This window comes from Boleophthalmus pectinirostris, unplaced genomic scaffold (genome assembly GCF_026225935.1).
Source record: "Boleophthalmus pectinirostris isolate CB_2022bp ecotype Guang Dong unplaced genomic scaffold, ASM2622593v1 HiC_scaffold_23, whole genome shotgun sequence".
NCBI classification, from domain to species: domain Eukaryota; kingdom Metazoa; phylum Chordata; class Actinopteri; order Gobiiformes; family Gobiidae; genus Boleophthalmus; species Boleophthalmus pectinirostris.
Genome location: NW_026571207.1, coordinates 21,040,564 through 21,066,801, shown reverse-complemented (window position 1 = coordinate 21,066,801; position 26,238 = coordinate 21,040,564). Strand labels below are relative to the sequence as shown.

The following is a 26,238-nucleotide window of genomic DNA, read 5'->3' as shown; positions in this document are numbered from 1 at the left end:
TCATCCCTCTGAAACCCATGGATATACATTATATGTTTTAAATGTTTATTTATTATAATTATCCTATTTTCTTTGTATCATTGCAGAGGATGTGGAGGTTGACGTGGAAAGTATTGTGTTTGATTGTGTGGACTCTGAAGAACTGCACATACACACAGATGCAGACCACTGTTACTCAAGTTTGGATAAGACCTGGCTATGACCGAAGCCAACGTGCTCCTACATGGTACCTCATTTTTTATGTTGGAGGCAAAGGTGAAAACATTCCAAAAAAGCATAGGATATGTTACTGTACAATCGCTTGCTAATATTGACAGAGGGATAACATTAAACACTCCTGTCTTTTACACTTTTGTGACTACAAGCTAAATAATGTTGGTTATAAATGAACTGTGTCCATTTGCACTTAAAAGCAGTTAAGAGTCATTGGGTTTTTGTGTGGACGCCACCAACAGTCCGTTACTTTGCATTAACCTGCCACAAAGTGTTTTAGGCCTAAATCGACTCAGTAAGGGCTTATATTCAATAAAATTTTAACTTATTCTTTTCTATATTATACATTCTGCCTTAAATCAAATTAGGTGTAGTAATTTGTATAGCTTAAGCAGTAAATCCATACTTCAGTCTTGTGTAGCATGCACTTAAACTCTATTTTTGTATTATTGTTTCATTATGTAAATTCTGACATGTACCTTCTATTGCACAAACTACACATTATGCACTTGTCTTAGTCTGGGTTTAGGATACAGTAGATCAACTTAAAAACAGCAAATAAAGGGTCACATTTGCATATTTCTGCAGACAAATATTGAATGACCAAATATGGATGGTTAGGTGTGATTGACAACTGTTCCATGTTTAATTTAAAGCTAATCTGAAGATTAATTATGCATGTAACCATTTTCTGCCAACAGCACTTGTAAAGAATATGCAGTAGGTCATGTGCTGTATGTGTTATTCATTGCGTTGTATTTAATTCCACAAGGCAGTTTGCCTTTTAACTTTTAATGCAAGATGCCTTATTTACCATGTGTATGTATGCCTTCATTTGTTTCTTCACCCAGTAATATTATGTAGCAACTTTTGTACTGGTGTAAGCTTTTTATGAGTAAATATTTTCTATATTTATGGGTTGTGTTCAAATTTTGTGATTTACCTTTTGATTTCATGCTGTCATGACTTTGCCTTAATTATATAAAAGACAACACATTTTATGAAGAAAAATATTTTATTGATTAGCTGATACATATTGTGCATCACCAAATCAAAGTTAAGCATATAAAATAGGGTATCAATTTATACCCATCAATATTTCAGAATCATTTTTCTCAAGTTCTTGCAACCAACAATTTGTTCCATGAACAAAACAAAGCAAAGTCTTAAGTTTATAATTGTGGGTGACTCACCTTATTTTGTACTTTTGTAAGATGCAGTTAACATACTATACTGCAGGGCTACAACCAAAATTTTTGAATTAAGCAATAAATCTTGCAAATATTAAGTTGTTGTAAAGTAATGTCACTTGAGGACATCTCGATTGAGTATAATTACAATATACTGAGCCATAAACCTCTTACCAGAAGACATGTTTTGGAATCAGTCTATACCCAGATAACAATAATTTAATTACTAAATTTGAGGACAATTAATGAACTACTTTAAGCCATAGTGTATTGAATAACACTTGCCAGCTGTGTGTCATAAGAATCAAGGATGAGTGAAATTTACGGACAAAATGGAGGCAAAGGTTTGAGGAAGAGTTTATGCTGATGGCTTTAATTACTTTATGGAACCCAGAGCCACCTTCAACTGTTCCATAGCAAGATCCTTATCACCGGTAAATACTGAGATGGTTTCAGCCATTTACAGCAGGCCTTCATGGGCCTTTATTTGAGAGGCTTTCATACAGCAGTCTGCTTGTGACAGGACCAATTTGTCTTAAATTATAAAGACAGATTAGAGCAAATCTTCCCTAGTGCCAGCACCTCCTCTATCAGTCATACATGAAGCTCAAACGTATTGTTTTTTCTGAGCATGTGAGGCAAGTCCTTTAGCTTTCTCTTTAGCTGCCAGTGCAGTCTCCTTTGCTCTCTCTGTCGCTGTTTCTGCCAAAGTTCTTGAAGGCATTTCACCTGCACAAGTAAAATGATGTGCATATCAAAAAACTGAGGTTAATTTTGTCAAACTGTAGAAGCTAATCTCAACCAACCTTGCATTTTGGCCAACACATAATCAAAACCTTTCATTGTCTTTGTAACACTGGTTTTGAATCTTGCCAGTCCAAATTCCTGAAATGTAAAACACACAAAAAAGACATGCTAACAAATGTTTACAGTATGAAATATATTCACCACTGACATTAAGGTCGCACAGCAGGTGAACAGAAATATCACATTTAGAGATATCAATTTGAAATGTCTTCTGTAGTTTACGTACATAAATGTGAGATAAAAATGCAATACACATTTTTCATCATGTAACATTTTCATGAAAAATAAGGCATTTTATGTGTAAAACGGCCAAAGTTTTCCATTTTTGGGACATATAAATCTCAAAAATAAATGGAGCCTGGTTTAAATTGCTTCATTTTGGTTATCTCATGATCTCTTAATTTACTTTAAACTAGATCTTACTGAAAATGTGCTTTAAAAAAAAATATATATATATATATCTTTTTTTAAATAAATCAGTCTTAGAATTAGATCTCAACAAATCTTTCTCTATGATCTGTCAAAATTTTGTGATAAATAAGATTGGAAAGTTTGGTGTATGTAGGTGTTACTTTAAGGGATGATCATTATGTCCCTATGAGAGAACGACTAACAACTGTTGAAGTTACAATGTATATATAATATAACTTTATGGATGCATGTTGATTAAATGAAATATTAAAACATCTTTCAATGAAAGCTAGTATGGTAAGAGAGATAACACACAGAAAAATGTTTTGCCTGTAGTATGAACGCTGTGCTGCTGACAATGTAGCAGACACCTCTGGCTATTCTATGGATGCCAACACTTTAAATGTAGAATTGTTGTGTCATTTCGTTTCACATTGCTGACCTGAATTGCTCTTGAGAGACCATAAACATTGGAAGAAATCCAAGCTTCTCTCTTTATTTGAGTCCAGCTGCCATTCTCGGGGTTTATGCCATACTCGCACCGCTCTTCCACAGACTAGACAAATGGCCAAAGAAGAAATGTAAGACAGAGTAAAACTTATGAGTATTTTGTACATAACAGCAAGATGACAGTACCATCAGGCGAGCATGAGTGATGTTCCATGTTAGTGTTGTCATGGTCCGCTTTTGAGGGTCCACGATGGAGTCCTCAATAATGTAAGCTAAACTAGACATTTTCTTTGGAAGGTACCTCTCCATCCATCGAGGTGCTCGGCTAGTTTTGGTCAAAAGACGTCTGGAAATAAGGCAGTTGGATGGAGTGATCTCTCGAAAAATAATGTCCTCAGTCAACACATGGTTACTGTGGACAAAAATAAAACAATTATGCCTTAATAACACCATACCACAAGATGGAAGGTCAAGAAAACTTTTAGTTTCTTATGTAGACAGTAAATACTATTTTAACTACAATTACTACAACATTTCTCGCCTGCGCTTATGAACTATGTGCATTTTAACCACAGTATAATGACATAATACATTTAAGTTACAACAGGATGCATATGAATTTATCATAGGCTGATAATCAAAGGGGCACCCTCTGGAAACTTAAGCAAAATAAACATTATGATGGCAATCCTAAGCTGACTAAATATCACTTATCTCAAATATGATAAATTTCAACAATGTGCATTAAGTGTCCACTGCAATTATTTCATAGTTTCAAGTTCTTACTTCAATGGGATATGTATGATGTGAGCTCATGTGACGTCCTTACCTGTAAGGATTTGGATATCGCTGCCAAAACGCAATACACACTTGGTCCCAGGTACCTTTAAGTAGATCTGCACAGCAGAAATACTTCACCATTGTTCCCTATGTTTGTTTAAGTAGAGCCTGTAAAGGTAAGTATACAAATTCAACATGTTGTAAAGGCTGGTTTTCAATATATAACTTCATGCGTGCCAGCTTCCTCATTGCTGTCACATGTCATATCTGTCATATCTACTTAATATCGCATTATAACGTTGCAGACAGCGCATAGGCCAGTATAAGGCATGTTTAGTCCGTGCCAATACAGAGACCTAAACTGTCGTGTGTCACGTCCGCACTCTCCATCTTCTTAAAGCATTAGCACAGCTAGCACTGAGCAAACAATGTCAATGAACAGCCCAGCTTGCCCTGTAAAAGCTCTGTGTAACATTTTGTCAAATAGAAACCACTTTCAGAAGTACCTGCTGTGCATAGACGGCGGTCAGAGGATGAGTTCTATCAGCATTTTCAACTCGTTCAGTTGACAACTTCTCCATTCATCCAGACGAGCTGAGCACACGCCAAACGTGTCATACGTGAGAAAGCGAGAGGGAAGGTCAAACACAACGTCATATCCGATCAAAGATGCAGTGCTCTTTGTGGACTGCAGGGGGCAGCAAATACTGTCAGACCACCTATCGTGGTCACTAATGAAATAGTGTGCATCATAATAGTGTTGATATGCCAAACCAAAGTAAACTGAAAAGTTTATTTTATTTGACACATGAGGCACTACATGTTTCTGTTTTATGGCGAGATTCAATGCCATTGAAGATAACATAATTTTTTAAGAAGCCTGTGACGAGTCAACTGTCCCAGTTAATATACAAACAAACAAAAAAAAGATGGAAAGAAAAAAAATAAACAAATCATCTTTTACATTCTGCAATGTAGAGACTAAATTCACTACCACAATTCAGAGGTTTCCTTCTTTGGAGCAACAAAGAATAAACTGAATTCTCAAATGAGAGTTTTTTTCTTTCAGTGAGAGTAACATATGACCATAAAGTGCAAAACGACAAGTAAACAATATAAAGTATAAATAGAATATATCTTTTAGAAACATTGTCCTTGCAAATGGAGGTATATGGCACAATAAATTAGACAAACAATACCATTTGAGCACATTTAAGAGCTACACTACAGTATCCTAAGGTTAACACATTATATAGACATTTAAGATATTTCATTATCATGGAAAATGGAAGCAGAGCAAATGTGCATGCAAAAAAAGCCTACCAGTAACAAGAGAGATTAAGAGCATTCAAGTTTAAAGGCTTCAGTAAAAGATCTCTATACCATTGGCCATAGCAGAGTGGTATTTTAACTGCATTCTACATTAGAGATTATATTTCAGACAGCCGTTGGTGGATGACCACCATTTCTACCATTCAGAGTCTGTCTTCTTGTAGACCGAGTCCTAAAAGAGCCCTCTGGGTGAAATGAATCTGGCTTGTCTTCACAGCGGAAAACCATGAGGAAACCATTTCTGTAGTTTTTATTCATCCAGCCATACAGCAGAGGGTTGGTAAAAGTTGAACACATTGCTACTATATGAAATACAGTGTATATGAGTTTGTACTCCTTGAACCTGAGGACTAGGTCCAGATCACTGGCCAGCTGAAAAGCATGGAAAGGTAGCCAGCAGATAGCAAACACAACCACGACCAGCGCTAACATCTTGGTGGTTTTCCTGCGCCGGTTGATGCTGTCATTACGTGTGGATGGGCTGATGTGATTCTTTAGCTTCACCCAAATGCAAATATAAGCATAACTGATGATTGCTAAAGGTATAATGTATTGTAGAAGGAGCATAGAAAGACTATAAATGATACTACTGGTTCCATGTGGCCACATCTCAGAGCAAACAGAGATGCGGAGGTTAATTGAAAGGATTTCCTCATGACGATATTCTCTGAATATGGCTAAGGGTGCAGCCAAAACAGCAGACATGGTCCAGGTTAATGCCATGATGATTAAGCTTGAATGCCAAGTTAGTCGTCTGCCCAGGTGAAACACAATGCAGCGGTACCTCTCCAGAGCTATGACTGTTAAAGTCAGGATTGATACATGCACACTCAGGGCCTGAGCAAAAGGAACTGTGTGACACAACAAAGCTCCAAACTTCCACTCATCCATCAGTGTGTAGACCAGAGTGAATGGCAAGCAAAAGGTATCCACTAGAAGGTCTGCCAGTGCCAAGTTTGCAATAAAGAAGTTGGTCACAGTTCTCATATTTTTGTAACGCACAATCATGTAAATGACAAGAGCATTTCCCAATAGTCCCAGAAGGATGATGAGAGAATAAGCTGTGATCAGTGTGATCTGGACCCACAGGTGCTTAGTGATGTCTGTGTAGAACCCAGGGGGAAGTAAACCTGTAGAGCCATTTTGGAGCATCAAATCATGAAAGTCATATGCCTCCCCTTCTCCTGTGCTGTTGGACAGGTCCGGTGGACTCATTTTGACTGAAGCCCCTTAAAGGCAGCAGGGACACCTAAACAATATAAAACAGATTATGTAAGGAGTGCAAATTGCAGTAAACACAATGAAATATCTCAGAAATAAGTTACATTGTACATCGTATGCAATCTATTTGATGGCTGTGATGGTGAGCACAGAAAGTCCTGTGAAAAGTAATGAGATGTGAATGTACTACATGTACAGTAGGTAAAATTATGGCAATTGAACTGAAAAATGACTCATGTGAGTGGTTGCCCCAGGCATGGGTAAATTATATGGGCATTCTGAATTGCTCATAAATTGAATGATCATTTGAATAAGCGAATTAGAGAATGGATGATAATTTAAACCTGTGCACACAAAGCAGACATTTTCAACACAATTCCTCTCTCTCTATGTACTTTTCATGTATTGCTCATTTCATGAAGTTCCCTGAATGAAAAGCTGTGTTGAAATAATTTGAAGGGAATGTGCCAGGTTAAATTGGCTCTACTGCAGACTGACATTGTGTCCTTAGGCAAGTGATTGGTGTGCTGATCAGAGGGACTGATAGCAGAAATATGCAGCCTCACTTCAGTCAGTCTGCCCCTGGGTAGCTATGGCTACTGTAGTACCAACATTAAGTAGGCTATAGTGAATAAATAATTATAATTGCTTTGGGTGTTTTGAAAGGCACTAACAGCACTCATATCTTTATTAAGACCCAGTATAAGAATTATGGTAAAAATCATCCATTTTAAATATTAACTTTGTTAAAATATATAGCCGAACTGTCATTTGACTTGTGACGAAACAAATTAGTGTAGGCTATTTAATTTATTTGTGTCAGTTGTTTCTAACAATTACCATTTTGTAATTGAGGCAACAATTGAGTTTTCTGAGTGACCAGCTGATTGATATGTTGCCCATTCCCTATGGATTATCGTGAGCAACTGTAATAATGGCGTGTGCACATGCATCACACAGAAACTACATTCATATTGTACATTCTGTTTTAGACAGCCTAATTGCAAAACGACAGCCGCTCAAATTTGAAGAGGAATCATGGAGTTTTTGCATTGCCCTAACACCAAAAAACACAGGCTACGAGAGAAGCACACGCTGGGCAGACTGCAGACATGTGCACTTAAAAACGGTTTCCCAAAGCAATCCTTTTGCAGGTATGAATCTATGACTCGAAGCCCCTATAAGGACTGCCATAGCCACCTTACATCGTACATTACAGTGCAATTTAAATAATCCAAAAAGAAAAGCTTATGAAGAAGCGCAATTAAACAAGAACCAGTGCGCTCATGCGTAATATTTCGCCACTTAATTCAAGTTTGAATGGTACCCGAAGTTTGAAACATGCGATTCACTACATGGGTATATTCTGTGCACCTGTCTGTCATGACCATGGCCAAAGCGGGAAAAATGCACTTGTTGGCAATGTAAAATCTTTTGCTTAAATTGAATTAACACCAACATTTCACCAACACGTATTGCAACGTCTCAGAACAACCGCGAGCCTGATTTCGCTTCAAAAATAAAACAACAATTTAATCCATGGATTAAGACTCACCTTTCCCAATGTGTCCTTTTGCATGCGCGTCTTTACTCTCGAGTGAAACTGGGGAAAATCCCGAAGCTCCTCCCAAACTGAAACGCCGAGTGCGCATCTTGAGCGTGCACTGAGCGCTCCAGAGGCTGATCTATGGATGAACTGACAGTCAAGCACCCAGCAATGCAATCAAAGATACTCATTGGTTTATTCATTGGACCAATGAGATTACCCACTGAATTTTATACATGAATGGAAACAATACACAGAACCAAAGAAACACATTTTTGCTGATTTTCAAATAATTCAAACCACATATTCTGTTGGCCAATATGTTAGCAATAATGAAGAGATTTTATTTGAAAGTAATTTTGATGTTGTTGTGCAGTAAGGTATGATGCAGAAACTTCCATCAGCGTTATGTAATTTAAACAATTACAAGGCTAAAATGTCCATTGCATTTATTTTGTGAGATGTTTCTTTAAATAGATAAAAGTCCAGGGATGACGCGTTGTTATTTTTGGATTGAACCAAAGACTTCTTGTACATTCATACTTTTGTCTGAAATAGTCTAGGCTTTTTTTTTTTTTTTCAAAACTCTGATCCAACGATAAGATGTGAGTCTAGAATTAAACAAATAGGCTACACAAGAGAAACACAATTTTCCTTTGAACCTTCTCTTTTTGCTACAGATTTCAATTTCTGCAGAACAGATAAATTGATGATGCTTTAAGAGGTCCAGTGATTGACTTAGCTTTGGTCATACATTTTATTGCTTTGGACACACACTGTTTTTCAGCCTCAATGTATGCCTTCAGAGCATGATTGTGTAGGTTAAAGTCAAATGTAGAAAATTTTGAAAATTAATCTATTTTTGTGGCTCCTTTAGAAGATTCCTTTTTTACCTGTGCTGGGCTGGGCACTCCAGCATACAGTCTAATTAGAGAACTCCTCTCCATATGGCCAGGGATCCATTCATCTGATCTCATGACCAGAACTTGTGAACACATGAGGTTCATTGATTTGATTAAACAGCATTTAAAAAAGCTGTTTACAACATGCCCTTTTAATGATGTTACACCAACTATAGTCTCATGCATATCATATCAGTATCACCTTTTTGTTAAACATCTCTGCAGTGTTATCCAGAATGTTGTATTCATTTAAAGGTGCACTGTATAACTTTTATGGGGAGGATCTGCCACCTGCTTGTGTCTATGGTGATGACATGTTCCACCGTATGGAGTTAAATAAATATATATTGTATTTATTTAATTACAGGTGTTTATTTCTCAAAAATACAGCAAAAACATGCATTATTACTGTAAAGCAGGTCCAATTCTCCACAGATCTGACCTGTAACTTGCCTTGTAACCTGTCCTGTTGATGTGGTCTGCTTGTCTCCAGAGATAATTAAAATGAAATGCCATACTGTAGAGTCAAGTAAGTACAGGATCCTCTACCAGAAAAATTACAAAGTGCACCTTGTAGGGTTCGCTCACACTTTGTATTTGGTCCCAAACTGGCACCCCATCTTAGCTCTAATGTGGACTTTGTTTGGTCCTGTTCTAGTCCTGATCTAGTCCAGGTTTAGTTTAGGGTTTTGCAAGTGTGAAAGCATACACAGAAAGAGAGCAAGCAAAGTGACAGCCCCCTTCTTTACATTTCTTTCAGGTCCAAAAAGATGTATTTGATGATTCATGTTAAAAATGTACTTTTGTTTTTACATAAGTAGGTAATTTTACAGAAGTACCACTTTTTGAATCTCTGATTGCTGTGCCTGTTTCTTCTGCTTCTTTTTACAAACCTGACACATGGCCTACAGAATGCACCCAATGGCAGATGACAGCTTTTGATTCTATCACAATTAAAACACTGACTCAAAAGGGTGGCTACTTTGTGAAGTCTGCAAATTGGTTTTTCCTCTGGCAAACATGCGGTATGCTCCAATTACACTTCTCCCTGAATACTCCTTTTAAGTGTGGTCAACAAATGAATGCAATCAAGCTACTCCACCAGTCAGGGGACCTTTTTGTTTCATTTCATTTGAGTAATTTTGAGCATTTCAGTTCACAGCAGAAGAACAACTAGCAAACTAAGGCAACTGTAAGCTTACTATTCTAAAACACAATACAATGGTGGAAATAACAGTAGGCCTACGTTGCATGACATGAAAGAAAAGAGCATGATAAAAGATAATACCCTCTGTTTCTACCTTAGAAAACTGACAAAATGTGTATATATATATATATATATATATATATATATATATATATATATATATATATATATATATATATATATATATATATATATATATATATATATATATATATATATATATGATATGATATATATGTATATGTGTATATATATATGTGTGTGTATATATATATATACACACACATATACATATATACACATACACATTTTTATTTTTTTTTTAACTTTAAATCAGCTTTACAATAAAACACGGGGAGTCCGGGACCAATCAAATGATGTGGATGTCGCACATGCGCAGTACACGCAGTTTTTTCCTGTTCCTTGGTAGTGACAGAACAACAGCAGAAAGACCAGATGGAGGCACTTTGAAGTCTTTCTACAGATTTTACTCCGCATAACAATCACTGTAAGTTCACCAAAGTGTAAAATTATTCTTTGTTGTCATTCTTTTGTATTCATATTCATGAATATATGTCGATCTAAAAGCCTCATGTTTACTAGCTTGCATGCATGTACCCTGTGCCAAAACAAAACATTAAACGTGACCAAAAGCTGTTTATTCTGCGCATACCTCAAGTCCCGTGATTGAACATCTGGTTTAAACGTTTGTAGAAATTAACTGTGTCATCCACTTTTTTGTTTTATTTTTTAAAGCTTACACATGATTACAATCGAAAGTACATTTTGTTCTTTGATCCGTTGACTCTACGCCAGTCACAGGTCTGCGTGCGCATAAGTTTCTGTTTCTTTTAAACTGTCCTTCGTCTTTTGTGTGCGCAGACTTTTTGAAGAACCAAACCCTTCGCCATGGCGTCTGCTGAGGGAAACCTACGAGAAGAGCTGACATGCGTGATTTGCTGTGACATGTTCCGAGAGCCCGTGATGCTGGCGTGCATGCACCGATTCTGTAGACCGTGCATCAGTAGGTACTGGAGGGGGACTCAGGGCCCCGTCACGTGCCCACAGTGCCGCAAAGAATTCAACAATACACAGCTACAGACTGACTACCTTGTAACTGCCATGGTAGAGAAGGTCAGAGGCTCCTGCTCTTTTGTCAAGAACCATGAGGTACGTTTTAACAGTGTAAAGGCTTTCTCTTTTGTGAAGACTTACTCTTCAAAGCAAATGTGTTCACTTTGCTATAATTTTGTTCATAGAGATTTGGACTTTGCATACTACTACTACTTTTACTACAACAACTACTATTACTACTACTACTACTACTACTACTACTACTACTACTACTACTACTACTACTACTACTACTACTACTGTTACTACTACTACTACTACTACTACTGCTACTGTTACTACTAATAATAATGCACCATATCTAAACAAAAAATTATATTTTGTTAACTGGACAGTTGTGTGAAAACTAAGATAAACTTTTGTCCAGTTGATAGAATTGAATTTTTCTTTTGGATCATACCTGGAGGACTGAGGAACTGCACAGAATACTACACAGTAACAACTGTGATCCTTTACAAATATTTGTCAGTCAGGTGCATTTATCATCAATGTTTGACTTCACATCTGTATTTATTTAACACTAGATCCACCCTTCAACACATTCTACTTGGTCATTCTACTGCTCGAAGCAAAGTTCACTCAACACGTATTTCTCCCATGTATTTGACTTTACTTACACAGTGCCTCCCAGAAACCTAAAACCTTCTTTACATTTTAATGTTATCCAAAACTCAATATCTAAATTTTGTTGGATATTATTATTCATGCGTACATTCTGCTTTGCTTTTTTGTTTTTTTGTATTATGGATTTTGTCTGGATACCATGGTAATTCATTTTGAAAGATTTTCTTAAATTATATTAGGTCACCTTTTGGCATCACATAGTTCTTTTGAAAGCTTAATGATTGCCTAATTAGCAGCATAATTAAATTCGCTATGGAGTAATGAAAGCATTTTGGGTTAAGCAGAGAAAAAGCTCTTTGTTTTCATGGTCACCCACTGCTTTGCTTTCACTTATTGTTACAGAAACAAGTAAAAGAGGCTTTGGACAGTCACCGGCAGAAAAGAGAGGACATTATCAACATTATTCACAAAGACCAAGACAAAATGGATACCATAAAGGTACTCTCTTCTCCTGGATCCCATGAGACGGCAGCACTTAACAGATAAGGCCACATGCCCCTCTCTAATGGCTGTTTGCATTATATCACCGTGTAGTTACAGGTGTTATGATATTTTCAGCATAATGCTCTTGTGTTTGGGTGTGTCTTAACTCAATAACCGGTTGTGCATTCCTGTTATTGCACAGTCTCACAATCATTCATTAAAAATGTATGCATCAAGTTGTGCAATTCATTATTAACTTATAATTTTAAATCATCAATGTAATTGAAAGGTCCACTGCCAACCCTGTCAGTAAAGCATGCGGTGTGGAGCAGAATTCTCACATTGGAGGAATAAACTGACCTTTTTGTGTGACTGAACCACATATTGAATAGTTTTGTTTTATTGAACCAATTTAAAACTTGATCTGTCTATACAGATCAGATACAGGAAAGTGTGAAATTGTGTTTTACGTTTTTCCCATATTGCCCAGCTCTACATTAAGTATAAAACAGATTGCACAACACAGCTGCTCTCAGCTAGTGTTGACTGAAACAAAAACATCTGATGTGTGTGGCAGATGGACGATAAAGGCAGCACATGCCATGGTGCTGAAGAGGAAATCCTCAGACATAATCATTGTTTGATGTTCAGATCTCTGGGTGATAAGCCTAACACCTCCTTCTATGTGTTTTGAACCAAATATGACTTACAGTAAAGGTCAGTTTTTGAATGGTGTGAAAAAACAAAGAGTCCAAATGTGCAAATAAACGAAAACAAATCCATACAGCCCATATACTCAAAACGGTTAAAAGCTAAGCCTAATAACAATTCCATAAACTTCCATAAAAGTGGTAGTTCGGTTTGCTTTGAGGAACTTTGTAGTTCTGGACAATATGACAAAAAAACATTTACACGTACAAATTGCTTTCATTACAATGTCCTGAACAATAAGAAGGATAAATCTGAAAGTCTGAACTTTGCTCCAAACCACATGATTTTAATGACAGAGGATTAAAAAGTCCCACAGGTATATCACTGACAATAAGAGATGACTGAATGTTGATCTTCATTACTATTAGATGAATTGTCCAGCCCTACAACGTTGTGCTGAAACTTTTGCACAATGTTCTGTAATTCATTTTACATTACACATGAAATCTAATAATGATGACATCTTATGACATCTTTTAACCCTTGTAAATTATTAAAACCTAAATCTCTATGCAGAGATTGTCAGCGGAACTTGAAGCCCATGTGCATGAGGAGTTCAGAGCTCTTCATCAGATTCTGCAGGATGAGGAAGACTATGCCCTTGAGCAGCTCAAAAGAGAGCAACAAGAGGAGCTGGAGAAGGTCCACCATCACCTTGAGCCCACAGAAAAAGCCCTGAAGGACCTTGAGGAGAACATTAAAGTGCTTGAGAAAGCCAGCAGCTCCACTGAACAAACTACTCTGACCCAGGTAAAGAGTAGGCTTCAATTAGCAATAGTCATTACCCATAAAATCTATGCATGTCCCCAGGGAGATGTCGAACCTCAAATTACTCTTGTTTTCTTGCATTTGAACGTCACATGATTTGATTTCATTTGAAACAACAGTAGCTAACATAATTTTTTGTGTGTTTCCTTTTCCCAGCTGCCACCACTCAGGTAAGCTTCTACTTATTGATTTAGCGCTTGTGGCATTTATACCCCTGTCAAATATTTATCTGATTTTATATGGCCTATTTATATCCTCTTCCATTTGTCCTGACAACAAATGACCCGTAGTGGCTGCTAAATTAATGTTTTGTTTTGTTCCTGATAGGCCATGTGTCCAAGTGGAATTGGCTCCAGACTTTGATGCAAATGCTTTCAGCCACAAATATATAGCCCCATTACAGTATATCACATGGAGAAAGATGTACAAATCTTTGAAGCCAGGTAATTTCCTCTGTGTGCACCTCATTAGTTGCCAGTATTCAGCTGAAAATGAAACATGTAACAATAGCAGTATTTAATCATACAATCACAACTGTATTTAATAAAGATGCTAAAGAGACTCCAACAATAGGATGTTCCTATTCAAATCCTCTATTGTTAATTTGTTAATTGTTTCACCTCTAGGTCCTTCTCCATTAACGTTTGATATCAACACAGCACATCCCAGCATCACCATCTCCCCTGACAAGACAGTGGCCGTGGAGAGTGATACCCCAGTTCTTTACAAAGCACACCAGATGCGTTTTCTCCAGTGTGTTAATGTACTGGCAACACAAGGCTTCCACACAGGCCGGCACTACTGGGAGGTGGAACTGGGATCCAAGTCCAAGTGGGATCTGGGAGTGGCCTCTGAAGCTGTGGACAGACATGGTCGCGTCAAGCTGAGTCCAGCAAATGGTTACTGGACGCTCAGGCTGCGAAACCAGAGTGAATACTTTGCAGGGACACAGCCATGGACACGACTGCACCTCAGCTCCCCTCTGCACAGAGTAGGTGTGTTTCTGGATTGTGATGAAAGAAGAGTTTCTTTCTACAATGCTGATGATATGAGCCTCATTTATTCATTTGCCAATGGGCCTCGGGGCAAGGTGTTCCCCTTTTTCAGTCCATGTATTAGTAATAGTCCAAAGCCACAGCCCATCCAGCTGCTCCACTATCCCCCAGTCGCCTTGTCTGGCTAATGTGGTGTACGAGCTGCACATTCACGTATTGACCAAAAACTTTTCTGACTCAATAATTATAGGTAATTGTGTTGTCTTTAGAGATTCTCTGCTGAGTGGATATGTGCAGGTAGAAATTTTCATGAAAAGAAAACATGAACTGTAATGAAGAAATTAATTTGAGGGAAAAGAAGGAGCTATGTCACGTCAACTAAGCGCATCAACTTGTATTTTAGCAGCATCACATATTTAATCAGTTCATCTTTGCCATTATAATTTGACTTTGACTTTCTTGTAAGGCTTTAGTCATCATACATCATTATAAGGAAATCGGTGTTGAAATAATTTAGATCATATTTGTAATTGTTTTTAACTTGTATCACTTTTGTATATCATACTATCATTAATTAATGTATTACTGTTATACAGTATTTAGGATGAAAGTTTGTAACAAAGACACAAGTATAATCAGTTAATAGACTGTAAATGTGCTTATGATGCCAAAAATAAAGCCAATCATGTTCTGTACATCAAAAGGAAAGAGCCTGATTCTTTTTGCAGCTGTGACACAACAGCACATAGATGACCCCACTTCATAAAACCAAGGATGTTATTAAGAATCATCAAAGTGAATGGACCAGCGCTGTCGCTTGATGAGAGTCCAAACTCATTTAAAACATGTGACTGTGGGAAGACCATGTTGACTCTTTTGCACCTGGACCGAAGCTTGTGAATACATGAGCCATCTTCTGACATTTAAACTGCACAAATAGGACAGTTTTTGGTTATCTGCACAAACACACAGAGCACTAGCGTCCTGTTTCCTCCTGCCAGGTGAAGGGTCAGATAAACAGCGTGGCCCTTGGGGCAGACTACAGCAGGATGCTGCTGCCTCTTCTGCTGACTGGAAAGTGTCACAATCAACTGCACCCAAATGAGACTAGAACTTCCTGCATGCTGGCAACGTGGGTGTGCTAATGCAGATGCAACAGAGAATCAATCTGTTTAATCTTTAGATTTGTGAAGAGAATTTTTCACTCGCCAAACTAAACAACTGGAACAAGGTAACTGAAACATTGATAGTTTTCACACAAAAGAGCTAATCAAAGAGCTAGTAAGAGGTGCTGGATAGATCTCTTTAAACATTCTGGCTTTTTTGGCTTTTAAGCAGTCGCAAGGTGGAGAAGTAAATACGAATGTGTTTGAGTGATGTGAATGTTCTACAGCTAAACTTCACAACAACAACCAAAAAGAGCTGTTCAAAGTAGCACACGGGCATGAACTTGACCACGAGTAAAATAGGCAGAATTTGTCCACATCCAACGGCCAGCGGTTGTGGGCCATAATGTGCTTCCTGAGCTGAGGATGGGCCGGATGGAGCTTTGACACTTCAAGGACAGGGCCTTGAGTCAGTGCTGTCTCTGTGGAGCCAGCAGGATTCAAACAGAGCAAGAGGGGCAAGTCTATTGTTTACTAAAACTACTGTTAAAATGCCAGTGTTTGCACTTCATGATGTGTTTATTCCACTATTTACTTATTTTTTTATAATAGTGGTGACACATAATTAGCTCAATACTCCATTTATCTGCAATCCGAGGGCGCTGTGGACCAACTACCAGGGGACCGCTTTAATGACAACATTTTATTACTGCAGCGTTTGCAGGTCTTTAAGGGGTGCTATAAGGAATGTATGGGTTGCTTGCAAAAAACAAACAAACAAAAAAAACAGAATACTAATCCACTTTCAGACAGTGGGCAAGCAGTATCATTTGTTTAGCAGTAGGAGAAAGATAATTGATAATTTAAATTCCCTACTATTTTACCAGTAAAAGTGGGACTTCCACCTCCAGGAAGTTTAGTCTTTTGCTGGGAAAATTGGGCTACAAAGAGATTATTATTCTGTGTTGAACTAAAGTGAAAAATGTACTTGTTTCAGAAGGTGACTGTTTTAGCTTTGTGCTCTTTTCAATTTCATAATAGAACAGAACAGCTCAGTTATATCAGGCTGCCCTTTCACACTTGGAGCTTTCCTGAAGATGAGAGAGGGCTGGCCTGGCATGGTTGGCAAACATCATCTCTGGGGTTAACTCAACTTGGACAGTATGTAAGAACACACTGGTTTGACCCTGGCCAGAACTAAACACAACCTGCTAGTGGACAACTCTCCAGACACCAACTCAGTCGTGGTGGTGCAAATACAACTATTCCTTTGTGATTTGAATCAGCCGCCTGTTAGCTGATAAACTGAGGGGAACATTATGTTTTTACAAATAAACCAATGTTAAAGCCTAAATAATTCTTAGCTTACAAACGCAGTAGCCGTACGGAAAAAGACTATCACCCTCATGTTGGGGTCTAACGCGTGCAAATGCAAAAAGTAATTAATGTCATAAAATGCTTTCAAACAACATCATGAATAAACTAAAATGAGTAACAGAACATGTAGGCCTACCTTTAGGGCGGAAGTCATTTTATTATATTCTAAACAGTATTGCAATACTGCCATAGTATTGCATGAAGGACTTCTTCATATGGGCCCCGAAAGTACTTTTTGTAGACAAACTTCTGCCACATTCAATATATGACTATATAAATTAATAATAGGCCTCCATTTTAATGATAGGCCTAATAATTATGGGTGGATGTTGTAATAGCACTTGTCGTCCAGGTAGAATCCATGGCAAAAGAAGAAATTCAATTTGTCAACTGGACAGGAAAAGTTTATTTTGGTCGAGTACGTATCGCAGCTCATCCAAGCTGCTTCTTCAGTTCTGAACAGCCCTAGTGTGTGTTTTAATCAAATTCTTAAAATCTCTAGCTAAATCTCTAGACCCATTAAATCCAAGTTATATTTGGATACAACTTTCCGTCTGGTTCCTATAGGCCCCACGATAGATATGCCAATGCACGTGTATCAGTGCTTAGCTCATTGATAAGAGGTGGGCTAAGACTTGTCCAAAGTGTGGAAGAGTACCCCACTCACTCACGTCTCCTCTTCTCAGTGCGTTTTATGGATTGTCCGGTGGGTGTGCAGCAGCCTGCGTGTGCACGAAAGCGCTCGAGTTACCATCTGAGGAAAGGGAAATCATTGTAAATCCCATTCAGGCCGCATGCATCCTTTGGACAAACGGAAAAAGACGCGTGTGCGGGAGAGTCCTTTCCTCTGGCTCTGCGCTGGGAGTCGTTCTACTGGACACTTTTTATTCAGGCATCAAGCGAGCGCCACCTGAGTCAGACGAACCGACACCTTTTCAGCGCCAGCCCGCCAAAATAACAAAGGATCTTTTTTTAATGTAAAGTTAAAACTTTTTTGTTGTACAACACTGGACCGGAGATCTGGAGATGAAGAGAGAATTGGCGCTTTTCTGTCGGACTTGGATGGGACTTGCATGCGCATCAGGTGAGCAAAGTTTGGCACGACAACAACATTGATGTAATGTCGACTTTTTACTGGAAAACTGGTGAGTTTTTAATTGTTTATTTAAAATTTGTCAAGTTTAATTGCCTTGAATTTCATCATACCGACATTTTACAGCCAACTTTCGATTTTAATTGGACCAAGATAGGCCCTTGTTGATTTATTTGACCGTCTTGTTAAACTTGTTGCATTCTAATTGGGTGTCTTATGAGGGTTTTTTTTTCTTAGAAGAGTGAAAGATGGTGCACAAATCGTTGATGAAGTGGGTTGTGAGAGTTGGTGCTGATGATTGTGGAGGTATGCAGGCTACATCATAGTGGGAGTGTGGCCGAGAGGGTCATACAAGTGTAAATCTCTTAAAGGGAGTCTCTTTACCTTATCTTGTAGTGTAAATCATAGGCTGGAAAATAAACCCATGATATAATTAACTAGAGTGGGCTTGAGAATGGTTGCTGATTGATTGTAGCCTGCATTATAGACTAGTGCGGTTTTATCCAATGACAAGGGAAAGTCTGCATTTGTGAGTGTTAGAACAGCTGTTTATAAGGAACAGGGCATATTTTCGTGATGGGCCTTTGCCATATGGCTGGTCACATCATAACCGCCTCAATACATGGCTTGAGTTTCATAAATAAGAGCTGTAATGACTGGCTCCCATTAAGACGTATAAACAAATGTCAAATGCCCTTTTAGCCTAATGCCCATTCAGTTTTATATTCAGCTATTATGCAGCAAATCATAATTAGTACTTCATTTACACATGCATTTTTGTGAACTGCACTTTGTCACATGTTCTAGCCCATTAATGGTTCTAATAGCTATACTATTCTTGATACGTGATGTGGGCTTCCTCTGATGGCACTTTCTGTTGAGATTACAATGAGTTTTTCTTTTAAAGACTTTCATGGCTTGTTTTGTTTGGCTTTGGCACAGGTCACGTTAGGATACTTTTGGTTAACTCATTCACTTTGGTCTGTTCAGTCTTGACAGTCCAGGTTAAGATCTTGCTCAACTCCATTTAAATCATTCAATTACTTTACTTCTGTTGCAGTTCATGCACTTTTGGAACAGAGAAATTATATGTTAGGAGTTGAAAGGAAGGATTTTTTCAATTAGCTTTCAATTAGAGTTTTAATGTATTTTAATGCAGAAAATGCTCTTTGTATTTAGATTACCTGTCTCTGCGAACTTCGTGTAAAGACGTCATTAAAGTATATTACATTTTGAATTTACCCTGTGTATTCATAATCTTTCAAATATATAGTCTGACCTCAGTATATTCTAATGAATATGTATCAACAGTTGCATAATGATTTTCCTGTCATTCTTGTTGACAGATCCTGGCAGTATAATTCACATTTGAAATCCAAATGCCTGACTTTGCACAGAGCACTTATATTATTCCATGTTTACATCTTCAAATGAACATATGGGTTATCAACTATTCAAACTATGGCTATAATTTACGGTTGACGGCGTGTTTATTGCCATTATTCTGTCATACCTTATTCCTGTTGAACTGTGCTTTGAGTGTTGGTGATATTAATATGCACCTTGGAAACCCTGCCTCATTAGGAAACTGTCTTAAGTCTCCTTTTAAATTGGAGGACTTTTTTGAAAGCTATTGGGGATGTTGTCTCTAGCACTGCACTCATGATTATCGCAATCAAAGACTGCACTTGAAAGCTGCAATGTTTCCCTTAAAGCTAAAGCAATGATGGTTTGAGTTGTTATTGCTATTTTAGGCACACTGCTCAATCAGATCATCTCAGAAATCTGACTAAACACAGATTATTTTTGTAGAGGTCCTTTGAAAGTTGTTTTAGCCCACAACGGCTCCTGAGCCAACATCATAGGAGAAGACTGAGCATCTGCCCTTAAATATCTGGGAGAATACTGTTCATTGTGGGAAGGGCTCCACAGTGAGTAGTCCAAATAAATACTGCTTTTTTCCTTTGCTCATTACCAGTCAAAAGTGCCCTCTCTCCCTCAAGCCAACCTCAAATATCACTACTGCTGACTGATAAGCTCTCTCAACGCCAGGAATCTGTGCCGCGTGCCAAGTATGTGTCCGGATCGGTGTTGGGTGCGGACGAGAACCATCTGTGGTATTTTTGTTTTCATATTTCTGACCCCTTAGTGTTTCCTGTGCCCATACTAGATGTTGTTCTGAGTATTAAGAGCCCAACCACTAGCACTAACAGTTTTTATAGCTGTAATCCCCTTATTGCTGCACAAGTCCATATATCACTACTATAAGGATGAGCGATTAATGTAGCTTAAGCCACAGTGGCCTTGTGTCCTTTGTGAGATGTCCCTGGGGTGCTGGGGGTCCCTGCTGTGTAAATTAAATGTTAGACTCAGCAGGCACACTTGTGGTTAAGCGCAGTGCATTTTTCTCTCCCAAATAACTTTTCAGGCATTCTGCACTGAGAGAGAACTTGACTTTCGTCTTTCTTCACACCTGGATGACCTTTCTGCTTCCATGACCTGATAATAAGAGTGCTGTTCAGTTAATACTTGAGCCTGGAGTGCTGGAGTGTTCAGTTGATAAAAAAAAAAAAAAAAAAAAAAAAAATGGCACTAGTTAATTGGAGACTTTGACCTAGTGTATTGTCACCATTATACAATTTCAAACTTAGAATTTAATACTAAGAAAAGGGGTCAATACTTGGTTGCAATTCCACAATAATAATAAATATAACATTTTTATAAAACATGATGTAATTTCCACTGATTTTTAATATTACCACGTGACCTCGTAATAGTTCTGATATGGATCAAGACAATTCTCAAACTAACTAAATTGTCCTAATTTAAGTTATTTTTAAAGTATCGATACTTGTTAAAATTAGTATCAAGTTTCAATACTAGTTTTAAAATTGACCAGTATGTGGGTATGGTCGATTTTACAGGTTTAATAATAAAGTAATAGAAAGCATTTGTATGAAGGAAATACAGAATTGTCCTCTATCATGTGCATTGATTTTGACCCATCCTTCAGAGTTACTTGGGCAACATGTGAGGAGTAGTGGTTCCTTGGCTGAAACATTCAAACACAAAAACTAAAAAAGAAAAAGAAACTCCTCCTCTTTCATCTTAGATTTCATTCCCACACTGCAGTTAAAATGCTGTATCAGTTTTCAGTTTTCAAAAGACAACCTACAACGGATGGTGCTGCATCTTCTGTACTGTTGCCTGTGGCACTAAACACTACTCTTTCAGATGTCTTGTTCACATCTGCTGCCTTTGAGGACTTAGCAGACGTGAAGAGCCATCAGACAGTACAAAGATGGATTTTAGTTCAGTGACGAGCAGACACTTGTAATACAACTCTTCTTTCTGGGTTGCTAAGGAACAAGCATCACTTACTTATTAGTCCAACTCATCCACTTTTTTCTTGTTTACTCTTAGACCACAGCAGCACCAGGCTACATCCACCTTAGGGCTGTTCAATTAATGCCATTTGAATGAAGAGAACTGAGCTTCAATCATTTCTAATCGTCATTGTTATACGAGGATCTTTTTAATGTTGATAGCCAATCGTTTGTCAGTAAAAGCACACTGGAGACTTTGGAACTTTTTTATTTTGTGAAATTTTGTGTTGGCAGTGGGAATGTTTAAAAGTCTGTATTGCTTAAAGGTGCACTATGTAACTTTTCTGCTTGTCTCCATATATTGCTCCACAGTATGTCTCCAAATTCAGCATTTATTGAGTTACAAGTGTTTATTTTGATGGAAAACATACATTCTTACTGTGAATAGGAATGCCTCTTCATAGATTTGACCTGCTTTTATCCATGAATATAAATTATTTTAATGCCAATGCCATTCCAGGCAAAGCAATATTACAGTACAGAGGGTCCATTAAATGCTTTTCTCCATGGAGATGTGATTACCCTGTCTGGAATGTTTCAAGGTATGGTATTAAACTTTTCTATAATCATTGTGATCAAACCAGACCAAGTTACATGTCAGATCTTTGGAGAAGTAACTCCGCTCAGAATGCCTGTTTTTCTAGGTATTTTTGAGCAATAAAACCACCTGTAACTGAATAAATGTAAGGTAGTGCTGTTTAATGTCATACTGCGGAACATTTCAAGCAAAGCAATTGCATATCCATAGAAATGAGCAAGTGAGGGACCCCCAACCATTAAGTTCAGAAAATAAATATTGAAAGTGTTTTTAATAAGGAAAAAAAAAATCAAACCAAAAATGCCATATTGGCCAGCCTTCTATCCACCTCTAGCTCTTCTTTTTTTAATACGAAAAGTCCTTCAGCCAAGCCTGAGGAAATTGCTGCTTCCTTATCCTCAGGGACCAAATATTTGACCTGTCACTTCCGCTCCCTACTTTTCCCCTTTTTCACGGAAACTTAAGCTGCCACATTGATTTAGCTGACTGAGCCAAGTGTCTTATTTATGACCTAAATCATTGGACATTAAGTAACAAGCGTAGTAATGTGGCCCTCAAAGCCCTAACACTGTGCCCTTTATGAGCGTGGTATAAAGATCACAGCGGGGCCTGACTTGTCCTAATCCATGACACTTTTACTTACTGCGTGCCCACAGAACTGTCATCATCAGCACTCGCAGGTTTATTTTATGGTACAAATCTTGGAGCAGAATATACTTCACTGCTTCACTACTTCATTGATGACCTATAAAAGTGTGAAAGAGGAAGTACGAACGGTACAGTTGCCATGGTCGATCAGCTACAGGAAAGAGATTTAGGGAAGGACAAGCTGAGGAAGAGTAGCCAGAAACTGTACTGTAATTGAGTAACTGTCTGCCTGTAACATCTGATTTACAATTTGATGTCAGTGAGGGATGAAACAATAAATAATGCACAAAATCAGGTCTTTTCATAGGTGAGGCCACAAAAATATGAAACCCCCCCCCCAAAAAAAAACAATTCATTTCTGAAGGAGCGGTGCAAGAAACACAAATGTCTTTAATATTTAATATAAAACATTTGTCACTTGTAGGCCTGTCACAGTAAATACTATATTGACTTATTCGATACATGACTGATTCAACATTAATTTTGGGGCGTCAGTAATTATTGTGGGGACTTTTCTTGTTTTTTCTTTGTACTAATTTGACATTTTTGGTTATTTTTCTGTATTATGATATAATCTGAACTTGTATGACTCATAGACACAAGCTAACTACTTAACTGTTGCAGATCATATTTTTTTTTAACAATACTGTACTTTTAGAACATTTTTATGGGATAGTTCTGCTTTATGGTTTGGTTTCAGTATTATCATTTATCGTCTATATTGCAATATATCACACAGAATTTGGCATCCTCACTTGTACATTTACTCACAGCTGGAAGAGTAAACAAAACTTTTACTCTTTATTCTCTGAGAAGTACAATTTCTTTAAAAAGTTACTCAATGAATGTAACAGAGTTAATGTAACTTAGTACTAACCACCTCAGCGGACAGTGGTTGACACATAGGAAGCTTGGCCCAGATGGCTCTTCATAGCAGCATCCTTAACTTTGACATCCCCTTCTCTAGCAGGATGTTGGGATGCCAAACTCCCCCTTCCACCATCACACACACACACACTCACACACAGCAGAGAGGACAGGGACGCTCCGAATGTCAACCTCTTCATAGTAACAATGAAATCAAAGCTGTGCTGCCCGTCTCCCTGACGCCGGCCTCTCTCCAGCCTTGTGTGCGCATGACACGGGAAGTTGGGTTTTATGCTCTTGGATGGGCTTGTTCTGCTGCATGGCCTGCTGCCCTCCTTGTCTCTCAATGGACACATGTTTAAAACTGTCGCAGCCTTGGCCTCTTTCCATACTCTGCCAGTCAAATAAGAGTAGTAAACATAGGCCTGTCACGCTAAATACAATATCTACGAAATATATTATGAAAGCTAGAACAATGACCTTTTGGAGTTCGGTATTTATTGTGTGTATGTTTTCTTTGCACTAGTGGGGAGATTTTAGCCTCTTTTCTGTACTATGATAAGTTTTTAGCTGTAGAGGGTTGACTGAATAACTTCTATGGCTAATTATTGGTTAATTCTTCTATTTATTTGTTGCAGTTCAGGCTTTTTAATGATACTGTATTTAAAAGGTCATGCTTTGTATCAGTGGCATAAAGTAGTTTCAGTATTATTTTTTATCGCAATATTTCTGTGTAGCAGTATACCATGCTTCAAAATTTGTTATTGTGACAAGGCTTAAAGGTGCACTGCATAACATTTCTAATGGAGGGTCCGCCACCTGCTTGTCTCCATGGAAATGTTATTGTTTTGACGAGAATGTTCCACAGTATAGTTTAAACCTGTATCTATCATAAGAGAGACAAGCAGGTTACAGTACTACGCTACATTACATGTCACGCCTGTGGAGAGTCGCCCCAGTTCACACAGAGCTCCTTGAGAACTTCATTGAGAGAATATGAATGCATTTGCCATTTCAGTCTCCAGTGAACTTACTGAATATTCCTCTGCATCTTCTGTAAAAGACTTCATACAGAAAAGTCAAGTTGGTGAAAAGGTTTTTTGACTCCCGTGTCGCATCCTTTGAGCCCGCCGATGCCTCCAAGAAAAGATCTATTTGTTTACACAGCACTCCTCTTTTCCTTTTCCTGTCATGTGGCCCATCGGAGACAAAATGGCAGAAGTGCAAGGAAGCTCGAACTGCAACATCTCTGTCTTCCTCGATGAAAAAGGGAAGTGGTAAAAGCGTGAACATGTGTGACAAAGAAAACAGGATATTTGCCTGGAATGGAAAACATTGTCTTTATTATAAGCTTTAATGTGGTGTTTGTGGAACCCTTCCATGCGCTCCACTCAAACCTGTCACAGGAGCTATATAACTGGCTTATAGGGCTGAATTTATACTGGCTTATTTTACGTCTGTGCCACAGGACATGGATGAGATGTTATGAAATATAAGGTGGCATGTTCAATCACCCATGACCCACCAATATTGTAATATTGTATTGTATTTATTTTGTCCTCCATTTTTCCTGGAGTCATTGACTTATGGTGCATGTTTTTTTTTGGGTTGATGGGGGAATATGGCCAAGAAATCTTATCATTGGGTTCACTGTATTTATTAGAATATAATATTATCTTGTTTTATTTAACTGGAATGCCAATTATTTACACGACAATAAAAAATATGTTTTAGCTCATTTTAGGTGGACTACAAAAAATACTGTTGTTATTTAAGACATTCACTATTGTAAAAATAGGGTGATGAATTGTTTATTATGATCCTCAATGACTTTTGCACTATTTTTGTCAGTGAGTTATACTTTTAGTTCATAAACTTACATAAAGTTTAAATTGACATATCAGCCCAACTAGAACGTTCCACTTTCTCAGTTCTTCTATTTAGCTGAAAACTTGTCATTTTAGGGTCAACTCATAAATCATCAAACTGGCCATTTTGAATAAGGGCTTTATACGGCAGCAGCTGAGTAAGGTTTTCTGGAAGTTCCTTTACAGCTACATCAATTTTACTTTGTCTAAGGCTCAGCAGTTTATCTCATGTCATGGAGGTTGTTACACAATGTTTTAATTTGTGAGTGGATGAAGTATATAATCCTTATACTCTGGTATTATAATAAACAGAGGAAGTAAACATCTGGAAATAAGAAAAAAAAAAAAAAAAGCAAAAACAAGCATCAAAAAGACAAAAAACTCACCAGTCATTGTCATTCAAAGTATTTTTTACTGAGGATGCACCAATCCAGTTTCCTCAGTTGCAATACCGATACCAAAACTTCAAAGGTGCAGTTATGTAACTTTTTGGCTGGGACTCAGCCACATTCTTGTTTCTATGGAGATGTCATTGATCTGCCTGCAATGTTCCACAGTGTGATATTAAACAGATCTACCTTAAATTTATTCAATTACAGGTGGTTTTCTAGCTCAGAAATACCTAGAAAAACAGGCACTAT

At 37.8% G+C, this 26,238-nt stretch overlaps 3 protein-coding genes across 3 annotated transcripts; 1 reads left to right on the top strand and 2 right to left on the bottom strand.

Annotated features, from left to right (window-relative positions):
- Positions 1-1,209: 1,209 nt before the first annotated feature.
- On the bottom strand, positions 1,210-4,496 carry prelid1a (PRELI domain containing 1a). The gene is made up of 6 exons (XM_055159598.1): positions 4,358-4,496; positions 3,901-4,019; positions 3,258-3,483; positions 3,064-3,177; positions 2,210-2,288; positions 1,210-2,132 (listed from the first exon to the last, which is right to left on the bottom strand). Exons 2-6 carry the CDS (start codon positions 3,990-3,992, stop codon positions 2,011-2,013), a joined length of 633 nt encoding a protein of 210 aa, XP_055015573.1. The 5' UTR covers positions 3,993-4,019; positions 4,358-4,496; the 3' UTR covers positions 1,210-2,010.
- Positions 4,497-5,288: 792 nt separating this feature from the next.
- npy7r (neuropeptide Y receptor Y7) lies at positions 5,289-8,019 on the bottom strand. Its single transcript, XM_020929025.1, has 2 exons — positions 7,960-8,019; positions 5,289-6,432 (listed from the first exon to the last, which is right to left on the bottom strand). Exon 2 carries the CDS (start codon positions 6,396-6,398, stop codon positions 5,289-5,291), a length of 1,110 nt encoding a protein of 369 aa, XP_020784684.1. The 5' UTR covers positions 6,399-6,432; positions 7,960-8,019.
- Positions 8,020-10,444: 2,425 nt separating this feature from the next.
- trim105 (tripartite motif containing 105) lies at positions 10,445-15,422 on the top strand. Its single transcript, XM_020928176.2, has 7 exons — positions 10,445-10,567; positions 10,942-11,229; positions 12,160-12,255; positions 13,468-13,701; positions 13,876-13,889; positions 14,047-14,162; positions 14,346-15,422. The coding sequence occupies exons 2-7, from the start codon at positions 10,969-10,971 to the stop codon at positions 14,900-14,902; spliced, it is 1,278 nt and encodes a 425-aa protein (XP_020783835.1). The 5' UTR covers positions 10,445-10,567; positions 10,942-10,968; the 3' UTR covers positions 14,903-15,422.
- Positions 15,423-26,238: the final 10,816 nt, after the last annotated feature.